At 39.9% G+C, this 25,007-nt stretch overlaps 1 protein-coding gene across 3 annotated transcripts in view; it reads right to left on the bottom strand.

Annotated features, from left to right (window-relative positions):
• Window positions 1-14,672: 14,672 nt before the first annotated feature.
• Window positions 14,673-25,007, bottom strand: part of LOC149101950 (complement C2-like) — an 82,893-nt gene continuing 72,558 nt past the window's right edge. For 2 of the 3 annotated variants that reach the window (XM_089274803.1, XM_089274804.1), the window contains 5 exons: window positions 24,328-24,638; window positions 23,743-23,877; window positions 23,416-23,532; window positions 21,101-21,221; window positions 14,673-17,046 (listed from right to left, as the gene is read on the bottom strand). In XM_089274803.1, the coding sequence (XP_089130929.1) occupies window positions 16,431-17,046; window positions 21,101-21,221; window positions 23,416-23,532; window positions 23,743-23,877; window positions 24,328-24,638 (1,300 nt within the window). In that variant the 3' untranslated portion in view covers window positions 14,673-16,430. The remainder of the gene's footprint in view (window positions 17,047-21,100; window positions 21,222-23,415; window positions 23,533-23,742; window positions 23,878-24,327; window positions 24,639-25,007) is intronic. The other variant, XM_089274805.1, reaches the window with a different exon arrangement.

The raw sequence follows: 25,007 nt of genomic DNA, 5'->3' as shown, positions 1-25,007 counted from the left end.
AACATCTGTTACACATCTGTTTAGAAAAGAGAAAACTTCTGGAACCGTGGAATCCAGTAAGCTGCCTTCTCTCTGTACCCTACGTCCATTTCGTTTGTTATAAACAACACGTCCACTGGTTGTAGGATTCTTCGGGTCCAACTAGGGGCATTAGTTATTGTGGCTTGCGCAAGCCGTAAATCTGGGGGGATTAAACGCATTTTCTCGCATTTACATGGAGGCGCACACACACGCGCAAGTTGTATTTCAAATGCGGGGCAGTAATGTTGACTTCCTCATAAACAAAGCGTATCTCTGAATTTTAATAAACGCTTTCACTCTGAAAACGCATCAAACGTTTTCCGTCCACACTACGCCGGAGAAATTTGAAAACGCATCAATAACCAGCCATTTTGGATTTGTACTTGAGTAGGACGCTGGCAGGGGAATCACGTGATTATCTTGGCGCCATTGTTTCGAAAAACGTCCTTTTTAAAGTGTTTCCCGTCCACATAAAAACGCAAAGCCGGTGTTTTCAAATTCCTCTGATTTTTTTTAGAGCGTTTTCGACAAGCTCCGTTTCCTTGACCGACTAGTGTGGAATGTACACGTAACCGTAGAAATAAAGCTGCTTTTTCAAATTTCTCCGGCGTAGTGTGGACGGGGCTCATATTGTATCAGCGGTTAAGCCTGTGGAAAGACTCCACCCATTTTATCATTCATTCCAAACAATTAAAAGAAGAAGAGGAAGAAGAAGAAGAACAACAATAACAACAACAACAACAACAACAAGAGCAAGAAGAGCAAGAGCAACAAGAACAACAAGAACAACAAGAACAACAAAAAGAATTAGAAGAGCAAGTAAAAAGAAATGTCGTATCATTAAAACGGATTATTATATGGCTCCGTGAGCGGCAAGATGAAGCAAATCCTGAAGCAAATCCTGTGATTGGCTACCCAAGCGGGCAAGATGGAACTATCTTGCCCGCTGGGGACTACCCACCGTGTCCCGCAAGAAGCATTTCCCCGAAAAGCCATATAATAAATCCTTTATTCACCAAGCTTGTTCGATAAAGATGGCTGGATATTGGCCTCGTTCTTTTTTTGCGAGTTTATGGACCTCGACTCCGTCTTGATCCATAAACACGCAAATAAAGAACTTGGCCAATGTCCAGCTATCTTGACCTCACACTTGGTCAATAACCATACATATAGCAGTTAGATGATTACAAAACTATTTTGACCCTCATCTAAAACCATAAAATTGATCTTAGAAAAAAAACTTTAGTAAAAACCAAGCAGGTCAGTTGTAGTTAGATTTTCTTATCAAGTTCATCACAACAAAAAGGGAGAATGGATTTGCTAATCTTTACGCCTAATAACAGATACATTCAGTGCTGTGCAATAAAGAATAGTCTAAATTTGATCTTGTTTCCTTCTTTGCGTGTTCTTTTATATCACTCAAAGCTTTATCGTCTCCAATATTGATCTTGTTAAATGGGAGGACTTCCTTCCCGTCGAGTGATCGGCCAAGTGATCGGGCGAGAGAGCCAAGCGATCGGACGGGAGATTAGCCGAGTCATCGGCGGAGTGATCGGCGGAGTGATCGCCTGAGTGATCAATTCCACTTCCCCCACTTCCACTTAGGGTCTCGACAGGCTCACCTAGTAGGCGAAATAAACAAAACAATAACTACCGCGCCTCGGGAGGAAAAATCAAAAGATAACAAAAGAAAAGAAAAGAAAAGAAACAAACAAACAAACACCAATCAAATAATTTACTGTAACCGTAAATTGAAAAATGATCCCATGCCTTTTTCTCATTTGCCCCAAACCACCAAAAATACCCGCCATTTGCCAGAATCTCACCCTCCTTCCCCGCCAAAACAGAAAACAGCGAAACAAAGATGGGAAATGGTTTATAAAAATAAAGCTTTTTTCCCAGCACTTCATGGGAAAAAGAGCAGGATATTGATCGTAGTGTTCCCGCTCCGGAAAACCTGCTGTGCAAGCAACGTACTTTTGAGGCTTTGTTTTTTCCTGTTACTGAACTGAAAGGTCGTCACAGCGGTCAAAGTGAATGAAAAAACCCTCTGGTTCCTAGACTGCTGACACGAAATCATGGCAGGAATTGCGAGGCGAGACGTTTCAGAATAGAAAGGATTCCCACGGCAACCCTATTGTATTGACTGATTGCACACACAGCTCAACTTACGCAACACCCGAGGGGCAGTGGGTCTCTTAGTGTCACATCTCGAAGTGAGTCGCTCTTGGTTCGTTTAGAATGTCCTTTGTCAAGCCATTAATAACTCATCAAGTTTTTGGAGATAATGGCCGTAACGGTCTTTGGATATCTGATCTTAATTGGCATAGATTTTTACGATTTTATTTTTCTGTTTTCTTTTTAGTTATAGCTCCGATTAAGAACATATATCAAACACTAAAGACAGTGACAGTGTTTGACCACACTTTCCAAACACCTTTTAGTTCGTCAAAAACACTCCGCTGCGCGTTTTATTTTTAACTCTCTTCTCGGTGTTTGGAAATGTGGTCAAACACTCTCACTGTCTTCTCTTGCTTGACATATGACATGAATTCAGTTCCTGAAAGGTTTGGAGAAAGACGGAAGCTCTACCGACCCTCTAAAGAAATCCTGGTTCGCATACTGTCACCAGAATCATAAAATTAGCAAGTGAATACAGTGAAACCTGTATTAAGCGGATACCCTTGGGACCATTCAATAGTGTCCACTTATATACAGTGTGTCCGCCCTAAACAGGCTCTAGTATGTTGTGCAATAACAGTGAATTATTAATTAACCTTTCGTAACACAGTGTACGATCAAAGACTGCTCCGGGGGGTGGGTAATCCCTTATATGGGCTATATAGGTAACTGCGGTCCCAAAGGGTAAGGTTTTTCAGCCGTTTTGGTCATAAATGGGGTATTGATTTTAGCTGGTTTCGGCCGTTTTGGTCATAAATAGGGTATGGTTTCTGCACTCTAGCCTTGATATGGGTATGTTTTTAAGAAGAAGCCACTTTTTCATCATTATCGAAAAGAAAATCATAAAAAACCCTTCACAAATTATTTTTACGGTAATTCAACATTGGTCTGAAGTAGGGATCTAATTACAACGCAGGTCTGAAACAGGGTTTTGATTTAAGGCTCTGGTCATAAATAGGGTTTCGAGTTTTTGGTGAGGTCATAAATAGGGTAAGGTTTTGGGAAGCGGGCCACCCCCCTCCCCCCCCGGGGACTGCTCATAGCCATGGTCAAAACACAATTTCCAGTCAGTCAAAGCATTAATCTGGATTAATCTACTTAGCTTTAAAACGACATCGCTGAACAATATTAAAGGAGTCTAAGATGAGCTTTTAGAAGTAAAAAGTATTTGAAGTGTCCGCCTTTATTATATTCTAGGTTTTTTGCGACAAAATGGCTTAACATTGGTGTCCGCGTCCGCTTAACAGAGGTGTTCGCTGAATGCAGGTTTATTTCACAGTAAATTTGGGAAGAAAATTTACTTTTAGGGACTCAAGCGCTCAAACTGGTGTCCATTTAAAAGGGGGTCCGCCTAAAATGGGGTCCGCTTAATACAGGTGTCACTGTATATGTCACTGCATGTAGATCTACCCGGTTCCCAGAGGAATTCAATATTCGTCCTTCTACTGAAGGACTCAGAGAAGAGACTCTGTGAAGGACCTGAAGGATCGGGAAGGTTCTTAAATAATTGACTGGTTTCTTGCACTGCTGTGAGACGATCATCTTGCGTAATAGTGGTCATGGAGAAAATTTTAAGAGTTTTCAGTGTAGGGACTATTCACGATCGGTGATTCTTAACAAAAATAATTTTCTCACTCCCACGCTTTATTAAGTGTTTTCTATTTGTTTGCTTTGCTGACTAGGGGGAATTTTAGCGACATTAAAACCCAGAGGTAAATTGGAGTCGTGGACACGCGCCTGGTATACACGTGCTACGCTGATTGCTATTGGTCGACAGTTAGCTTCAGCATGAATGTGACGAGAGATTCAAGCTTGCCAGGGGTTTACGCCCACCTAAGCTTTTTACTCTCTTGAGACTGATCGAGAGAAAGGAGGAAAAAACCTAGCAAACTTAAAAAGCCGTTAGCTCAGTAAAATAACTTCAAATCAGCAGAAAAAAAGGAACAAACAAAAAGCAATAAACTGTTGAAGTAACACAAGACATTTTTATCAAGATCTTTCTAATACGTCTACCTCATACAAAGTCTTCTAATTTTGCCCTGACCATTATGCAAGATGGGATTGTCGCTCACAGCTTGGACGTGCAAACAAACTCTTAAAATTTATGTTACGCGACAACGATTCTTACTCATTCGTGATGTTATAGCGGGAGGGTTTATTACTCCTGTTTCTAACAGTTTGACCCAAATTTTGGATCTTTTTTTTTCTCCTGACTTTTTCATTTGCCGTTTCTGTAATCTTTCCATATAAACCTAGTTCCCGAGGTTTCTTATTTCTACTTCTCAATAAAATGTGTGCCGCGAAGCGACGATGTAGAAGAAAGGAAAACAGAAAAAATACTCTCTCAGACCAGGGAATCTTTTCCTAGTTTATCAGTGACGTTTTTCTCGGTTAATGTATCTTTGTGCCTCGCATATCGAGTGATCCGAGAGAACGTATCTTGTTTTGGTTTGTGTATCATTTGGTATTTCTTTGCATCACTGATGTTGTTAATTTTTTTGTCTACGAAATATCGGAAACGTTCCCCCTCATTCGTATTATAAATGTTAAAGTGCACCTAACCCCAAAAATTTTTTTTCGCTAAAACGAATCTACTTGTTATTTAAAATAGTTCTGCGAAAAAAAATTTGGATTCCGTTAAATCCTCGATTTTCTGTGTCCAGACGAAATCTCGAAAATAGCTCCAAAACACCGCCATTTTGTTTCACGACCGAGTTTGAGGAGAATGGGTCCAGCGGCTCTTGTGACGTCTATCCAGGAAGGTTGGATATCTCACGTCCTCTCATTTCCTTCAGGATGGTGCAATACACATTCGAAAAATGCGCACAAACGCCTTCCAGAGGTGCTATCGGCTGTTGCAGCAATATTCCGGATTTAAAGAAAGATATACTGTACAATTTACTGACGATAATCGGCTAATGGTGCAATAAAGACGTAAACGATGGTTGATTTTGTCGAACCGAAACAAGCGAACTGAATCTGTGAGAACCATTGAAGAACGCTCACTTGAATTTGTTCCGCAGACTTTCGAACGCTGTTTTCATAAATTTTCTGCTTAAAGCTAACCAGCAATTTGTAGAAATACTACCGACAACCTTTATCTTCCAATTCCGCAGTATTTATAACATAACCGGCAAAGTTGTGTGATCCGATCATGATCAAGAAGCGTTATACCGATATGTAAATAGAACGCAACTGTACGCCGCTAACCAACACTTATTTCTCTTTCGATTTAGATGAAAGTCGAAAACTAATCCTTTAGAATTACATGATAGACTCAGAGTTTTTCGAAGGCTTGGAAATCAGCAGTGTGACAAAGATTCTGTGCAATAGCGTGGAAAATATGACCGCGTAACATTATCTGCGGACCGCTTAGGGAACACATCCTTTTCGCTTATCCGACGAATTTCACTGCAAACTTTGAGAACAATTTACATTGGTTATTTGGAGTTACGACTTAAAACGTGTGACAATGTGACATCGGTAATTGTATGAAATGTTTCCTTCCGCCTTGCTCCCCGCAGCTTCAAAAATACAGGTGCAAACAATACGATTTTCAATCGATCGAAGCCAATGTTTTGGAGGTCATCAAGTCTCGAAAACTGCAACACGTACGTCGCTCTTATAAACATGAAGCATTCAACTGAAAGTAAAACACAAACCGGATTTAACAGAACAATCACACCTTGACAAAATACATTCTCGCTGAGGACAAATGTAAACGGGCTATAAACACGCGTGGGAATCTTATGTTTAGTTGACGAAATTACCATCCAAAGCTGTCCTTGAGTTTTCTTTCGTGCTTTTCGTTTGCCTGCTCCTCCACTTCGTATCTAGCTTTCCATTCCTAATATACAAGCAACTCGTCCGCAAAGAAGTCTTCCCCTTCGTCGCTTGAAATATTGTAAATTGCTCTCAAAGCTCCAAGCAGTGAGTTCACAGTTGTCGAACGTGCTTGATCGAAGTTTATTTCGGAGTCTTCCGAATCGAAACTTAACTCTGACTCCAGTGACGAAACAGAAATGATTCTGAGACAAAACTTGGACGTTTTAGTCCCGAAATACATCGGAACGATTAGTTTTGCCTTCCATTTTCTCGAGCAAATACAGAGAGTTGACTGAGGCGCTATTGTGTTTGGTTCCTGGCTAGACGTCATCAGGTACCGCCGCCCCAGACTCCCTAAAACTCCGTCGTGAAACGCTTCAAGCGCGACTTTGAAGGGGCATAGAAAATCGAGGATTCAACCAAATTGAAAAATTTCTTCGCCCAAATGCTTCAAATTAAGTCTAGATTCGTTTTAGCGAAAAAAAAAATTTGGGGGTTAGGTGCACTTTAAGTCGTGGTAATTTAGAATGGATTCATAAATGCAAGCACCAATGTTATTTCTACGCAACTAGAATACCCGTGTCATCGCTTCGGTCTGGCACTCCTCTTATGCTGAAGGGGAGTTTCCATATTTTACCAAGGCGTTTCACTCAATGGAATGGCTTGGGGGACCTGGCCGGAAGCCCGTCAGTTGTAGACCAAAATAGAAACCCAACCAGCAAAACTAAAGCAACTTTCATGGTTTGTCCGTCAGACGAAGAAATGAAGCAACGTTCTCTACAACACTTACATCACTAATTAACCATTTGTAAACTAGCAGGGGTAATATTGACATGGTAATGACAAGGGCGGGCGCATGCAATTGGACAAATTTGACTGGACAAGGTAAGGAAAAGGTGACAAAACCCCGAAGGAGCAGTGAAAACTCTTTGTTCCGAGCTTTTAAAACGTGCCAGCTCTTTCTAGATGTTTTCCACAGGAAACTCCTGCAGACTTCTACTACCCCACCAACAAAACAATACCATCGCAGGTGACCGCAGGCTATTTTTGGCCATGAGAGAAGTTTCATTTGTTATTTGAAACGAGGACTGGCTTCATTTGAGCTTTGAACTTACAGTAACAGAAATTCTCAAAATAAAACTTCAATACCTTAAGATTCAAATTCCGATAAAAACAAAACTTCGAGTTTTTTTATACAGAATTTTAGGTTAAGTCCCGCCTTAAGGGGTGCCCATAACATGACCGCCATTTTTTCTGGCTTACGTTTTCTGTGGCTAGTTACGTATACGCGGCGTAGCTACTTTTGCAGCCATTTTGCAGGAGAAACCGTAAAAATTCTTTGGTGTACTAAATATAGCAGTTTTGAGCGAACAAAGAAAACTTTTGTTCTTCTGTTTTGCGTGCGGTCAGATCGTTTGACTTTTCCTCGACAGCTTGTTACGTAACTGCGAATGTTACACTAAATACGAAAACTTTTGTTGCATGATTTATGGTGATAGATCGCTTGACATTTCTGTGGCAACTTGTTACATAATGGTGAATGTCAACTTTCAACTTTATTGCAGTTGAACCCCACAGGGTTCGAACTCTCAGGGGAAACGAAAAATGCGGGAGTTCGAAATAGAAGATTGTAAATGCCCGGGGAAAGGAGGGAGGATGGGGGTACTCCCAGAAGAATTTGGTGGGGCTGAGCGAGCCGCTTTCCAAAACACTTACCTTATTTATGACCAAAATCTGCGATTTTTTCTACCCTATGTAATATTTATGACCAGACCAAAAATTCGATACCCTATACCGTTGCGGCTGACACAGCTGCCCTGTACATAATTTTTGAAGGGCTTTTGTTAATGGTCTTATCGATAATGATGAAATACCCTGCGAACAGGCTCCCAGTGAGCCCTAAAGAAGCTTCGCTCTCCGAATTCTTCAGTTTTGCGCTCGCCGAATCTTTTTTCCCTCCTCGCCAGGAGCCTGTTGGTAATGGTAATGGTAATGGTAATGGTAATGGTAATGGTAATGGTAATGGTAATGGTAATGGTAATGGTAATGGTAATGGTAATGGTAATGGTAACTATATTTATACACGGTAAATCCTTCAGCAAAGATTATAAAATCATAAAAGATCAACTAATTATCCCTAACTAAACTAACTAACCTAATCTACATACTAAAAGCTGTTTTACAAGGATGCCGTGTTGAGGCCGCCGCGCACCAGCCGATTTTTTTTCGGCCGACAGAAAATATTCACTTGTCGGCTAGTGTGCGGTGAATTCAGACAAGTCTGCGACAAAATCGGGGCTTGTCAGGCGATATCTGACAGTGCTAGATCTCAAAACGTCTTGTCAGGAGACAAGACACGAGGAGTATATAAAAAAGCAGAGATGCTTGAGCTAACAGACTCCCTTCAACGGTCATCACTTAACTTTCTTTGGGTTTTAGATTTTGTTTTAAAAAGCCTTCCAGAAAGGTTTTTCCTTTTATACGAAGGAATAGGTTTTTTTTTTTTTTTTTTTCAGGGACCTGTCATTTTTCGTTTTAACCATTCGTCCAAGGACATTTTTGCTTTGGAATTTTCCGTTTGAGAGCGAACGCAAAGGGTTTCAGCATCTGCGAATTTTGTCAAATGCGGGATGTAAACAATACCAAATAACATGTGCCGTAATGATTCGATTTAGCGCCTGAGGTGCTTATTACTCGGGCTTCCGTAGGAAAGCCCGAGTCATAAAATGCAAGCGTTTTGGTCGCCAAAAGGAGGGTCATGGTCCCAGGCGTTCCATGCGTAGACCATGGAAACTGGGGACGAGAAACATTGCTCGCTCTTTGTGACAGAATGCGGTGTTTTGCGAAGAAAGTTTTGGCAAGAATCGCGCCTTATACGTTCATCTCACACACAAAGATGTCGATCGTTTTCAGAAAGGGTGGGTCCACGAATTATATTGCTTGAAAGCCAGCCAGGTATGCAAAGTTCACGCTCGAAACGGTCTCGTGAGATAACAACTGAGGCGATTGCGGTATGAGTTCAATCTACGAAAACACTGGCAAAAAATAGGCAGTCAATGACGGTATGTGGCTACTGCTGTTATTATTTAGAACATTGCAGTAAAACAAATCATACTGCAATAAAACGAGCTAAATATGAAAACGTTTTTGGACTCGTAGCTCATTAAAAACATGCGACTTGTTTCTTGCACCGCGCAAAATATGTCGATCTCCAAAGTTGTAAAGATAAGACTTTCGGTAACTTGAATTAAACATCTTACCCCCAAGTTAGTTGGCTTTCTAGTATGGTGCAGGAAAAAAAAAATTTCTAGTACGGTGCAGGAAAAAAGATATCGTGTGAATTTGGAGGCACATCGTGTAAACCTTCGATTGTGCGGGGAATTGTGCGGGATTATTGACGAACCAATGTTCTTGCCAAGTCCAGAGGAAAATCTGCATTGACGATAGTTTAGCCAGTTATTTCACTAGTAGTTCAAATATATTTAGCAGTCTTAGCAATCGCCAGTTCTTTTAGAAAACTGTGTCTGACTGCAAAAGAAAATAATGTTGCGTGACATGAAATAGACGAGCATGAAACCAAAATAAATAGCAAAACAGAATGCCGAATCTTCCCTTATAAATGAGGGTCCTTTTTAAAAATACTTCTGCCTTGATTCAATAAAAATACGTAGCTTGAATATTTCTTCATAATCTGCGTTAAGGGTCGCAAATTCTTAGAAGTTATCCGCAAAATACACAACTTGAAAGTTTATGCAAATTATGTGCAATGCAATTTGAGTCCAGTCACAGGACTGTTGTTTTCGCGAAGGAGTTTATCATGATTCGTTTCGGCTCTCTCGAAAGGGATTATTCGCTCTCCAAAGGAGATATGACTCTTGAAAAGGGTTTAAGATCGCAAAACGGCAAAGATGTTCAGCTACACAATTTACTCGGATCACGATGACCAGTGAGTAAACAAACTTCGCACAATTTCTGCTAGCATGTTCAAAGTAATCGCCATAAGTTGTAAAAAGACCTCGAAAATTCTTTGCAAGCAACTTCTCCATCAATGCGTAGACAGCTGTGCTTGATTCTTGAACCAAAATGGTTTAAACTTGCGATGGGATGAGGAGGATCGATACTCAACGAAGCAACTTGAATAGTAAATATCTAAGCGGAACTCTTGTGCTAAAATATCCTGATTCTTTAATTTGCTTTTATTGTGTCCAATACGCGTTTTCGTAAAGTAAGATTTGATACTGTGGTACGAAGCCCGAGTAAACGCTCTCAGAGCGTCTAGTTTACTTTTGCCACCTCAAAGGAGGGCGCTTATTCGGGTCAGGGCGCTTACTTCTTTTTTGAGAAGCAACCAAATGTTAAAAAGAAAAGAAAAAAAAAATTGATACGGTATTTATTAAAAAAGGAACAATAACAGAAGCTGTAACAGTAACAAATATACTGTGAATGTTGAGTTAAGGTGGGGGAATTCGAAGGGGGACACTTATCGGAAGGAGGTCGCTAAATCGAATCATTACGGTCATACGAGCTCCAAGATGAACAGTTGCCTCGAAAATTCCCGCGGCGACTTCGAGATAACCTGCGATCACGTGTTTTTTTCCTTCCCCCGTTCACCGAATAAAGAATTGGCCTGATCCCAGGTTTGCTTCGAGATTATGATATTTTCTTAGGGCTGTTTTCTAAAGTAGTTTGGTTGTAAAATGTGGCTGCCATTGTGTCTACACAAATACAAAGTCTGACAAATGAAAATTCTGACAATGGCAGTTAAAAAGCAGCTTCAGAATGTGGTGTTTCTTTTAAACAAAAATCACCCTCTAAAATCATGTTATCGTGCTTTCTTTTTCTAGTTTCACATAGCGATAGGTCTGGAGCCAATTTACAATACGATAATTAATTTTTTAGATTATGATGAGTTCTGCACTAACGAGGGTATACGCTGAAATAACTTTGAAAGTAACTGACAAGTTTAGGCTTATGAAAATTAAATAACAGGAAGAGATTCGGTTTTCGGTTTTGGACGAAATTTATTGTGGTTTTGCGGTTTTCAGGGATTTTTTGTGTGGTTTTTCGGTTTCTAATAGGCCCCTATGCCCCCCCCCCCCCCCCCCCCATCCAGACAGGCTTAACGACCCTTAACCTCTGCGATTTCACCTACATGACCTCACTGTGTCTTTACTGTGGGTTAAATTAGGTAATCATGGCGATGAGAGCGGTCGAATCGGCTATTTACTTCTACATTTCAGCAAAAAAGTAGCCTGACGTGACATTTAATTTCAATATCTGTCTGGATTCGCAAAAACATAGCCACAGAATTTGACTTGTCATTGATAATCTTGATACAATTCTGTCCTAGAGCTAGCTTTCCACAAGGCTTATCGTAGCTCAAATAAAAGCAAATAACTCTCCTGTATGCCTTTTGAGGCCAGGAAGACTAATTTTACCGTCTTTTCGTTGAATCATGAATTGTACAATTTAATTGAGTGCTTTTAACAGGAAATTGGAGTCTAAATCAACACGAACGTTCAGATATCAAAACCGCGGCGGAGAGCTGATCTATAGCTTTCTAAAACCTGCATCGTCCTAAATGGACTGAACAAGAGCTTCCTACATCGAGAATCGATTGAGCTTTAAACAAACTAGGCCATAATTATGAGTTAGCGAACACTCAACATGTTGTCGTTACGCCATTTATCGCCCGGAAGCCACGCAAATAAATTTCTTCCGCGCTAGCTCTGGCGCTAGCAAATCACCGACAGTTTTGATAGTAAGCTAGGCCGAGAATGCCTGAAATTGATAAAACAAGGAAAGTCTACTCACGATCAGCGCTTGACCTCATGTTCTCCACTCCGCTCGTGGCCATGTTTTGCTAGCAAATAGCACTGTCCCGCATTTACTTGAATTTTGTCGAGCGCCAAATGCCATATCAAAGTTCAGAGCAAATAACGCCAACAGCAGCTAGAAATGTCTAGTCCATTGCAAGCCCTAAATTGATGTGGCTAAAGCTTTTTGCTGTCTAAAGCAAGCACATCATTATCGCCACAGGGCAAACGGCTTACTATTACGGGGCTAAATATCGACCAGTTTACACATCTTAGGTCCGCCTCACGTGCGATAATGGACGACGCTTGCTAGCAAATCATTACACTTGCGCCTTCATTGGATTTAATGATGTCCTGGGGCAGACTTCCTTTAGACAGTAAATACAGAACGCTTCTCGGTCGGCTCCTTGTCAGAGTCAAGTAAATGTTCAAAATATTGTTAAAAAGACGCTTAATGGCGGCCGGTATAAATCAACCTACGTTTCGGCATTTACTGCCTTCTTCAGGGTATTTAAACTGCCACGTGACGTGGTTTAAGGTGGCTCGTACCAGTTTTCAGGTTTTTGACGGCTCATAACTTTGTAAGAACAGAACAAAAAGGCACACCAGGGCCACTGTAATATTTTTGTAGGTTTGGATCATATAATTTATACTTGACCTAAAACAGCTGTTATTTTGTCGTCAGCAGTTACCATGGCAACATTCCAAAAGGATTTTCCAGACTGATTTTTCGCTTATGTCATTAATAACTAAAACATTAACCCGGTGACCCCGAGTTTTTTTTTTTTAATCAATAGCTTTTGGCATCTGAAAATGAAAATGCACAACAATTTTAAAATAATTTTACGGAGCCGATTTCTTGTAAACTTGGAAAAACGACAATTTGCACAAAGTGCAAATTTCCTCCCGTAGATTTTTTTTTTTCTGACGCTTCCTTTTGATAATAATATTATATTAAAACAATAAAAAGAAGGGCTACCGGGCTTGTTTTCATGTAAAAGCCTTCGCGAGTTCCGTTATTTCCACTCGCGTAGACACGCATTCAAAAATCCAGACTTTATGGATCAGCAGTTGCTCATGAGCTGTTTTGACTACCGCTGACTGCTTCGTGTGCCCGCGCGAGCGAGCGGGCTCCGAGCAGGCGTTTTGTTTTGTTTGGTGCTAAAACATCATTTACAGTTGTAGCTGTGGTTAAAGAAAACCCCCTGGGCTTACTCTGTAGGATTTTTACCGAAATTCTGGGTTAGATTTGCTATGTTTTGCGGGTTCTTTATACGCTCCCGGTGGCCGTCACGATCGATCGAGTTTCCTTTGAAATTTGGGAAACATTGAATTCCCGAAACAATTTTTCATAAATACACAGAATTGCCTTAAGTTTTTCCAGCAGGTAAAGCTTTCTTTATATGCCAATTTTGTCTCCAACAGTACAAAAGTGAACTTACGCGAAAAAAGCCGCGCGTCGCCATATTTGTTTTGGTCTTCCGGGTTTTAAATCTCGCGCCTCTATCGTGCGTGTTACTCACGCGTGACGCACAATGGTGATCTACTCCCTGCGCGAGAAAACTGGTACCAGCCACCTTAAAAGGCGCTACGCAGTTTCTTCAATACTAATCACTTTTTCCTTGTCAGAGTCAACGCGCGAACTGAATTTAGACGAGTGTAGCCTGGGCTAAACTTACAGTGCGTTTACTGAAACCGGGGCCACCCAGACAATGAAAACCAATCAGACAGCAGAACTAAAACAATAGATTCAAACATTTTCAATTCCAGCCAATCATATGTCCTGTTTCCAAATCCAGCCAATCAAATGTCCGATACAAAACAATGAAATTTCAACTTGTTCGTCGTGATGCTTACGCGACTACGGTGGCGCTAATCAATGAATGGTCAAGCTCAAGCCGTTAGTACTTTCGCATGCTTCCGGGTTTAAAAAGAATTGAATTTTATGCTGCACTTTCTATGTGATCGTTGGTTTGTTTTGTACATGAAAAAAAAAAAAAGCTGCGTAAGAGTGCCACTCGTAAATATATATTGCCAGTAGAGTGCGTGGTGTAGGGTTTGAATATTGTCGCAGCTGTTTGAAACCCTTTAATGGTCTCTGTGTAAGGAAGGCTCCTAGCTATGGCGCCGTCTTTTGTTTTTGCCCGAGTGATGTTACACTCTGAGGCTTTGAAAGTACAACGCGGAAAAAGTTCGTTTGAATTTTCGATGAAGATATTTCAACACACTGATAACCCAGAAAGGGAGCTCAAACTCCGAAATGTACAGCTCCTGAGACAGTGAACGCGACAGTTTTTCCGAGAACTGCGGACAACAGGAGCGGAATTTATTTTGTAAAAAGTGTCAAAATCTATTACATTATTCGACTATTTTAAACGACAACCTTAACTAGTGAGACAATCTCAGATAGTGCAGAGCGCAATTGATAGCTCTGATACAGTAGTCCCATAAGTACTCACCCCTGCTCGGTTCACTTCCGGTTTGTGTCTACCTTGGTAGTCTGCTACAGCTTTTCCCCTTTGCAGTGTGTATGTTTCAAGGTTGTATTTTCATTCAAGGTCCAAACATTACGCACAAATTAATTACTACTGGTGCCTTAAGTTGATTTTCGTTCATTTTAAATTCAACAATACGCTGAAGCAGCAAACGTGACAATTTAGCTCTTCACGCCAACTTTGTAACTTGATACTTTTGTTTTCCTCGCAAAGCCATGTAATATGAAACTCCTGTTTTCTCCAAAACATACGGAAGATGTCCTTGTTTTTTGGAGATAAATGAAAGAAAGTTAAATATCTGATGTAGTGATGAAGAAACGGAACAGAGACGATGTTTTACTAAAAATGCAAATTTTTACCGATGAACAAGAACTAATTTAATTATCAGATAGTCACGAAATACCACTTTCTTTTTCTGTTGCCACCTTTGTTGTTAACAATAAAACAATTCAAAATTAACACACAACGATACTGATGGCTGAGAAGCTTTTCAACGAAAAGTATTGAAGATAAACAGCGCTACTTGGCCGATATGAATGAGTCTCCTCAAAGACTGATTAAATTAATTTGAACTTTCATTAGGTGCCACGGCGTCCGCAGCAATATTTGAGCATTTTCCTGGTTTCTTTTGTTACAAATTTACAATTTGCGGAGTATTAAAGCCACTAACTTGAGAACTTTTTGGTCTCTCTTACAGACACAATTAAGGCAAAAAGTAAACAAGTCGCTACGGAGAAGCAATATATTTGAACCCTGACAAGCACACTATTGTAGATTGAAAACAGCAGATGATATTTGTTGAACCGACCTGTTTGTAATTCTAAAAGCTACGCAGCCACAGTAACGTTTCACTTTTGCAATAAAAAGGGACAATTGGCGCTACCTGAAAAATAACTGCCGTCCTTGGTCACATGACAAGATATATAAAATACTGCGTGTAAAGATAGTGTATAACACTAACAATGCTAGAACGCATGCGTCTTACATGTTGAGCTCTACCATAAGGAAAACCACTCAACATTTGTGCGTGATTCCGTATGCAATGTATCCTTCACCTAATATAGAAGCCACGAACCCTAACTAATCTACGCATGCGTTTAGGGCAAATTAGTTTTGTTCTAAGGAGAATGGTACCACAAGGAGAGCAAGGGGTTACCTGAAACAAATATATAGCTTTGCGATGTTCAAAGTTAAGCGACGGCGATGGAATGTGTTTTACGTAGAGTACACATGTACCTTTCCCACCCTACTCCCACTACTTCCTTGCCTCTAGACTAATTAATTAATTGAAATTAATTAATTAAGCAAACATTAAAGTTTACACCTTAGCGCCATAGGGCCATAGGGCCATAGGGCCATAGCGCCTTAGTTCCTTAGCGGCAGGCAACCCCCATAACCATCCCAATAGTGCACTCTGCACTAAAAATGATGTTTGTGTGGCCGTACGTTCACAGTGGAAAACGGTCGATCTAATGAATTTGTCACGGTTGTAAATGTAAAATCGAAAGTAACACAATAATTTCTAACGCGAAAGTACTAACGGCTTGAGCTTGAGACACCGTAGTCGCGAGCATCACAACGAACAAGTTGAGATTTCATTGTTTTGTACCGGACATTTGATTGGCTGGATTTGAAAATGTTGGAATCTATTGTTTCAGTTCTGCCATCTGATTGGTTTTCATTGTCTGGGTGGCACCGGTTTCAGTAAACGCACTGTAACACAAATAGAAAACAGGGGGGGGGGGGGGAGGGGGAGATCAATAATGAAAAAGAAAAAAAAAGGAGATAAATGATCATGAAACATGCGGCAAGAAGCTCGCTACATTTGATGCTTGGTAACACTTACAAGCTGTTGTCATAGCGAAAGCAAAAAAATAAAAAATAAAAAAATAAACAAAAAACATAAATAAATAAAAAAGAAAACACTTGATTCAGTCTTTAACACCGTTTTCATAAATCCAGACATATACATTTAAACTGCCTAATTTTACGTTGATCAATGCATTTCAGAAAAAAAAGTCGATAACAATGCTTTAAACAATAGCGTTTTTGTTTTCTGTGTGCGCGAGTGCATCGCGAATACTAACAAAGCTCAGTCGTCTGCCTCGGTATTTTCCTTAATTGTATTCTTTATCCAATCAGTGAATGGATACACCCTGGTGTAGTATCCATACTGGTCCGGTTGTGCACACCCCAGACTCCAGCTGACAAGTCCAGTTGCCACCCATCTGTAGTGCTCTCCTCTTTTTCCTTCTCGAACTAAAGCTCCACCACTGTCACCATGACACGTATCGCTTCCACCTTTTCCATCTCCGACACAAAACGTCACTGTGGAGTTAATAGCAATCACGGATCTGTTTGCACATAGTTGGTCACTTTGAATTGTATAAGCAGAGTGTTGAAGACGTGTTGAGTATCTGTTTTCAGGCTTGGGGTCCTCACCAGGTTTCAAGGCTTGTGTTACACCCCACCCAGTTGCAAAACCGTATTTCGTGGGGATTGCCAAATCGCCTTCATCCTTTTCTGGAAGACATAGAGTTCGCACAAAACGGCTGAGTTCCACTTTGTCTCTGAGTTTGATGAGAGCAATGTCACTCATGAATTTACGATCCACGTAATCTCGGTGAACAAAGAACTTCTCTGGATAAATTTCCTGTTGAGATCTTTCATCCCTATGTAAGTTGTGGTCTCCGGCTTTTACCAGGTATCTAGAGAAAAGATAATACGTATACTTATTGACTGAGTGGAAGCGCCAAACCGCAGAATATTTGTAGAGGCATGCACAAGGTCAAGACTAACAAACCGACGTCCTGACTGAATTGCGAAAGGCAAATATTTTCCAGTCCAGCCAGACTTACCTGAGTCAATAAGCGTTTTATCATATTGTAACACTGAGATGTTTTCATCTTTTTTTTTTCGTAGACGCATTGGATCCTCAGTACTTTCACAAGCATTTTGAAAAGCGAATGGTATCACTATTTTCATTTGACAAACCTAATGAAGAAAAGTGTATCTGAACCCCCACGAACACTCACAAAGTATCACTGATGCCGTGTTTTCACGAGAGAGGTTTACTAAGGTTACTACTTACCGAGGTTTCGTAACTAAACCACAGTTATTAGAGAGGCTGTTTACACGAAACCAATTAACTAAAGTAGGCCGCATACAACGGACGGTTTGAGGTTTTCTCGGAAAGCAAGTGCTGCAATGTTGTTCAGAAACTATTGGAAAATTATAAGATTTGACTTTACTCCAATGCCGAACGCAGGTCGTTGTCAATTTGTTTGGGGCTTCAAAAAAAAGCTTAAAAGCAGCTTCGCCTAAATATCAACTAGACTTGGAAATAGCGAAAAAATCGAGTTTCTTCAAACTCGCCCAGAATGAAGCCCTACGGGTACTAGTTACCAAAATATTGTTTTAAGTTCGATAAATCAAAAATTATTTTTTTCCGCAATTTTTTCGTTTTGATGCCCCTAATCGGCCAAAATCCATCGAAAATGAGCGGCATATTCAGAGGCTCCTAAACTCAAAAGTAAAAATCTTCATTACAAACTGATTGCATGACGTATTTGCACTTCCTTTCTTGTCTATTTAGAGCTAAATAGATCGTGATTTGATTAGAACAAAAATATTTGATGAATTTTCTAAATTAACGACCCAAGACAGCTTTACAAGAGGTTTACATTTAGCTTATTTTCAAATACTAAAAAGGCGTTCTGGTACACGGCTTTTCCCAAAACGCCTAGTTTGGTCTGAAAGAGCATTGTTTCTTCTTCAAATTAGTGAAATAAAATTTTTGGAAAAATAAAATCGCGAGCGCTGAGATAGCGAACTAAATGCAGCACTTCTTCCTGAAAACGTGACCTTTGACCTAAGTGTAACGAAACCGATTACTGCAAGAAAACCCGGAAGAAAAGCAAACGCTTCGTTATTTTGAAACAATTTCCGGTGATATCTCTCCGAAACCATGATTGCAAGAAACTATTTCCAGATATGAAATCTTACAGGGTCAAAGAAGGAGCTAAAGGGCGCATTTTGACACAATAACTTTGTTTGCTGAGAATTGAATTGAAGTCAATTCCAGTGAAATTTGCAAACTTGAAGTATGTTAGCCGATACTTAGCTGAATATTTATATTTATAGAAGAGTCGTCTTCTTGGATTAACCTTCAAAAGAAGCTGGACCCAGATTTGGAAACCTCTAAAAGAAGAAATGTTTAATGTTCCGTGACCTGCCCGCTGCTATAAATTCCATGCACATGCCAACCGCATGTTTGTCGTAAAACCAACTGAACTCCACTGACAGTTTCCATAGGCAACCCCAAAATAAACAATCCCCAAAAATGTAACGTGAAATTGGCTGTCTTCATGAACAGTTAGAAGTTAGAGTCAAGTTCCATTACCTTTTAAAAGTGCTTGATTTTATTTGTTTGCGTCGACTTTGTTCACTACTCTCACGTTCGAATACCGCGAATCGGTCACGCCAAAACAGTGCAGACCGTGCAGACTGCAGACACTTGTTTGGGCTTTTCATTGTGACTCCTTTTTTTTGGGTCTAGTTACAAAATAGTGTTAAATATATCTGAAAGTTTGTCATTTATCCACAGGCTGCACAAGCGCAGTATTTGACTTTTGATTCAATAAACAAACGTGTACGAGACTTTGTATGGGAAACTTACTCAGTCTGCACGGTCTGCAGTGTTTTGGCGTGACGGATACTTCGCAGTATTCGAACGTGACAGTAACTACTGAGTGAACAAAGTAAAATCAAGCACTTTTAAAAGGTAATGGAACTTGACTCTAACTTCTAACTGTTCATGAAGACAGCCAATTTCACTTTACATTTTTGGGATCGATTGTTTATTTTGGAGTTGCCATCGATCAGTGGAGTTCAGTTGGCTTTACGACAAACATGCGGTTGGCATGTGCATGGAATTTATAGCAGCGGGCAGGTCACGGAACATTAAACATTTCTTCTTTTAGAGGTTTCCAAATCTGGGTCCAGCTTCTTTTGAAGGTTAATCCAAGAAGACGACTCTTCTATAAATATAAATATTCAGCTAAGTATCGGCTAACATACTTCAAGTTTGCAAATTTCACTGGAATTGACTTCAATTCAATTCTCAGCAAACAAAGTTATTGTGTCAAAATGCGCCCTTTAGCTCCTTCTTTGACCCTGTAAGATTTCATATCTGGAAATAGTTTCTTGCAATCATGGTTTCGGAGAGATATCACCGGAAATTGTTTCAAAATAACGAAGCGTTTGCTTTTCTTCCGGGTTTTCTTGCAGTAATCGGTTTCGTTACACTTAGGTCAAAGGTCACGTTTTCAGGAAGAAGTGCTGCATTTAGTTCGCTATCTCAGCGCTCGCGATTTTATTTTTCCAAAAATTTTATTTCACTAATTTGAAGAAGAAACAATGCTCTTTCAGACCAAACTAGGCGTTTTGGGAAAAGCCGTGTACCAGAACGCCTTTTTAGTATTTGAAAATAAGCTAAATGTAAACCTCTTGTAAAGCTGTCTTGGGTCGTTAATTTAGAAAATTCATCAAATATTTTTGTTCTAATCAAATCACGATCTATTTAGCTCTAAATAGACAAGAAAGAAAGTGCAAATACGTCGTGTAATCAGTTTGTAATGAAGATTTTTACTTTTGAGTTTACGAGCCTCTGAATATGCCGCTCATTTTCGATGGATTTTGGCCGATTAGGGGCATCGAAACGAAAAAATTGCGGGAAAAAATAATTTTTGATTTATCGAACTTAAAACAATACTTTGGTAACTAGTGCCCGTAAGGCTTCATTCTGGGCAAGTTTGAAGAAACTCGATTTTTTCGCTATTTCCAAGTCTAGTTCATATTTAGACGAAGCTGCTCTTAAAGCTTCGTAGATGAATAGTGGAAAGAAACTTTTGATATCTCGCTGAGCGTCTTTCCTCAACAAACCTGAAACGGCATCTGCCACGGAGCCCGGGCTACGTAAATGTTTACCGGTACTTTTTCTTATTCGGGGCCGCTTTAAATTGTAATGTTTACTTTTCTTCTCCATAGACCTCAACTATGTTTTTTTTTTCTCTATTTGTGATAGGTCTTCTTCTAGTTGCGCCTGCCTGTACACTGCTACTAAGCTACTGAGCTTCTAACAGAAAGGAAACGCTTACGGTACTTGACGATGAACGGGAAACAGCTGTCCGGGATTTCCTTGCTTAAACATGAGTTTATTTAGCTTTTTTGCCCGTTGACTTGAAACCTACTTACATTAGGAGGAATCTTTGTCTATTTTTCTCTTCTTTACGCGCTGCACGCGTGAACACTTGCTGCCAAGATATCGCGACAACGTCCGCTTTTCCTTGGCTACCGTCGGTTACTGAACTAAACCATACCTGATGAGGCGTTCAACTGTCGACAAACCTAGGTTGGCTTACTTTTAATTTTGCCGCCATTTACCGAGGTTTGCTATTGTGTTTACACGATTAAAATTTCTCCTCAGTAAAGTTAAAACAACACCCAAGGTAAGCATTTCTCGTGAAAACACGGTCTAAGTCTATAGCGTTACATCCCAATCTTCAGCTAAATTCCTCGGAATCCTCCAGGAAGTCTGCAAATGCTAGAATAAGCTTGTAGCTTAGATAGCCAAGTTAATCAAATATGAACAATGGTCAATCGGACAGAGGGAAGGACAAACGAGCAGATGGAAAAAAAGACAAAGATAGCGAATGACGTGCATTAGGATTAACGAAATGGAAAAGAGGTTAGCTCACTTACTCTCCAGTGCTACCAATGAATCGATATCTCTGAAATATCGGAATCCAGTGGTAAAAACAATGGGCTGCAGTCAGAATCCAGCGACGAGATATCAGAGCACCACCACAAATAAGCTGTAGTCCTGGAGGAATTAAAACGATAGAGCAAACAAGAAGATAAAAGAAATGTATCCAATCTCAAAAGATGCAGAAGAGTTTTTGCAAATTCTGCTCTTTCACGAAACACTGAGTTAACTGCGCATTCTACTTGTCGTATGTGGAACAAAAATATTGTGAACCCGTACATTTTTACTTACAGGTTATTTAAATTTCCGTTAAAAAGGCGGTCTGAAGGTGGAAAATGGGACCTTCAGGACCCTCTGTCAAAAAAAACCGCTGACGTTTAAATTGTCTATGTATTGTTATAATAAAGTTTCCATATAACGCGCGCTCTGATTGGCTGAAAGAGCGTGCTTTATCAGAGAACAGGGCAAGGGTTGATGACGGTAAGTTGGTTTTCAAATTTTTGCATCGGAATTTTGACAAATTTGCCCCAAATTAAACATCTCCTGTGATTTAGACAAACGCAATGGAAACGAGCTATTTGTTTGTAGTAAATATGGCTCATAGAGACCATTGTTAGCAACAGTAGTGTTAAAACTGTACTAAAATAACAAGTTTTGCTAGATTCCCGCCGACAAAACACGTAGCGAAATGTGCTTCGATAAAAGACATTATTTTATCTTGAGTCATTCGCAAACATTAAGACATCGAGAGCTCCGCAAGGCGTCGCACTAGTTTGCTGGAGAGATAGGTAGACGACAATAGAAACAAATCGTTTGGGATAAATGGCCACAAATGTGACGAGTTTAATTGAAACTAAGGTTACAAACAAAGATTAAAATCTCTTCAGGAAAGGTGGGGTTAAAACTTTCGCCACCAGTAAAAACTTAAGTAAAATACTACATAAGATATGTTGACAGTCTGCGGGACGGTGACCGGGGAGGTAGAGGGTTAAAGAACAAATACATTTGAACGCTAAAAAGCAGAAGAGTTCTTCTTGCGATGGTGGCAATAGTAGAAAGGGGCCGCGTGTACGAGATAACCAACCTTTTGTAATTAACTTTGACACGCGCCCATTTTTGATTGGACAGGAGACTTCCATTGTTACCAGATTAGAGCACAACCCGCAAACTGATAAGAAATAGGAAATGCCTCGCGATAAAATAACACTATGCTTTCGGTTATCGGCATAATGTTTGCTTATTTGTTACGAAGGTAGAAATTATACTTAAGAAGTAAAACAACGACAGAAAACAACAATGGAACTGTCTCCGTTTGTGATGAGAAGCTTTATTTTTGTAAAAATGCTCAATTGCTCAAACAACACTTACATGCAGTGTAGTAACGCTTGTTCTCCGGTCATCTCAGCGAAGTGAACCGACGAGTGGTCAGTGCAAAGCTTACTCTGATATTCTCTTCTGTGCTCGGAGTAGAACCAGTGGGAGCCGTTTAGTCTTTCTAACTTTTATGCTAGTTCGGGCAATCTTGCTGCATGCAGCTACAAGCCGTAAATAACTGTAGCTCCTTTCAAATTCAACTCGGCATTTCGCATTTTCATCCGCAAGCTTTGAGCTCCGCGTTTCGTAATTTCCACTGGAAAAGCGCACGTTTTCATGAGCCACAATACGGCCGGATTCCTCTGGACTATAAACCTTCACCTGCTTTTAGATCCGTATTTAAAAATTAACTTAAAAGCGAACTTTGAAGGCATCGTTCTTCTCTCGAAAGCCGCTCACACTACTCGAAACTGAAAGCTTAGCTGAAGTCCAGTTTGTGATTGACAGCTGTCGCTTCGTTAGCCAATCAAATTATATGAACAATTCTAACAAGGATTGTGATTGGCTTATTTTAGCGTGCTTTATCAGAGAGCAGTGTACGGCTGACGCCACTTTTGCTCGTTTGGAAAATAAAGTTTGGTTTGAAAATTCAGCCAAATGCGTGGGGAAATGATCGGATTCTTTATCATAAACAAACAAAGAAGCCTCGACTGTGCTCTGTCCTGTTGTAAAGCACTTAGGAAGCGGTAGAGCACTAGTACTCAAGAAGTAGGGAAAAGCACTCGACTACGTCTCGTGTTTTCCCCTACTCTACTTTCGTGCTCTACCGTTTCCTGCGTGCTTTACAACAGAACAGAGCACAGTCGAGGCTTCTTTATTTGTTAAATATTAACTAAAAATGATGAATTCTCAGGTGAAGCTCCAGGTGTATTAATATAGGAGGTCATCTTTCCATATTCCCAACAAACGAAAACAACAACATCTGATTTCAATTTACCTTCATCGTTATTTTTGTATAGTCCAATCTGCCAGGGCCACAATCCTCTTTTAGAGTTTTTACCTCCAACCATTCGAGCCCTAAATTCTATTGGACTCACACCACAAGGAGAATAATCTATAAAAATGCAACAGAAGTTTGAAAATAAAAATGAATTAGCTCCAACTTTTCAGTTTAATGACCTCAAGCCTCAACTAAAATGTTGGGTACTTCGGGTAAACTTTAAATTGAACTTTCTTCCCAAAAGGAAATTTCGAGGCAAAATAAAATTAAAAAAAAAAACAACAACAACAAAAAAAACAATGGAAGACAAGCTATTTGACGTACCTATCTTTATGTACACCGCTTTCCTGATGGCTTCCTGCAAAGTTTTATATTTTTTGACAAAGATTACGTGGTCGCGGTTTTCGTCAGCAGACGCAATGCCCATCAGGTCACGTATGCGAACCTTTTTTCCAACGCCTTGAAAAACGTAAATGGATATTGAATTAACATTTAAACTAAAAAGATGCCTCTGGTACTTCTAAACAAATTTAGGGCTATCTTCCTTCTTAAATGACATAGGCTCAAAATTAAACAAATAGTTCAACGAGTGTTCAAGGGAAGCCTAAGAGTCAATAAACTCGTACAGTGTGACTGGACTAGTTATTTATCGTTGAATTTATTGTAGTTTGTTGCTATAACTTACAACACCGACGTAGACGGTCTTGATGAGTCCTTTTTGAGAGTCGCGTTTGCCTTTTTTAACCTTATAAAAAGCAACTTATCCATTGCAAAAGAAAAGCAAATATCCACTATTACATCATATAAACGCGACTGAACTATACCTTCGTTTTAAACCAACGTTCCTTACTAACTATTAAATGTAAGTTCTGATTTATTCACATGACTGTGGGAGATGGACCATCTCACCTATTGCATAAATTTCAAAGTTTTCTATCTCGCGAAGATAATGTGCTTCCTTTTGGGGAGGACCACCGATATTCGACATGCCGTCTGTGATAAACATCATCACCCGGTGGCTGTCCTCACGAGCTTGTGGTACAACTACTTTCCTCACCATTCGCAAAGCAAGTGCGGACGCAGTAGCCCCTCCCATGTACATTATTTTGTCAATGGCTTCGATGGCCTTTTCCATCGTATTCACGGTGGCCTCTCCCAAGTTGAACTCGAGTCTTGCTTCAGTACCAAATGACACTGCTGCTATTCTGGTTCCGTCGGCCCTGAAAAAAAAAAAAGAAAAAAAAACATAGACACAAACGATTCTGTGCAAATATCCTTCTTTAGATTATTGTTCATAAAAAGATCTCTGTCCCAAGTAGTAAGTTTCGCTGTGCCCTCGCTGTGCCGTCGATAAAACCAGGAATATGGAACATCCCGGAACATTCCGGAACATTCCGGAACATTCCGGAACATTCCGGAACATTCCGGAACATCAAATAGATATAATAATTAAATAAAAAAATGTGCAAAATTAAATTTTCTAAACTAAAATATACAAAACTGGTATCAGCTCGAAATGTGAATATATATATATATATATATATATATATATATATATATATATATATATACATTTGTTTTGGGGGGGT

Source organism: Orbicella faveolata, unplaced genomic scaffold (genome assembly GCF_042242905.1).
Source record: "Orbicella faveolata isolate gen_17 unplaced genomic scaffold, um_ofav_v1 contig_36, whole genome shotgun sequence".
Classification (NCBI taxonomy): Eukaryota; Metazoa; Cnidaria; class Anthozoa; order Scleractinia; family Merulinidae; genus Orbicella; species Orbicella faveolata.
This window is presented reverse-complemented; position numbering and strand designations above follow the sequence as displayed.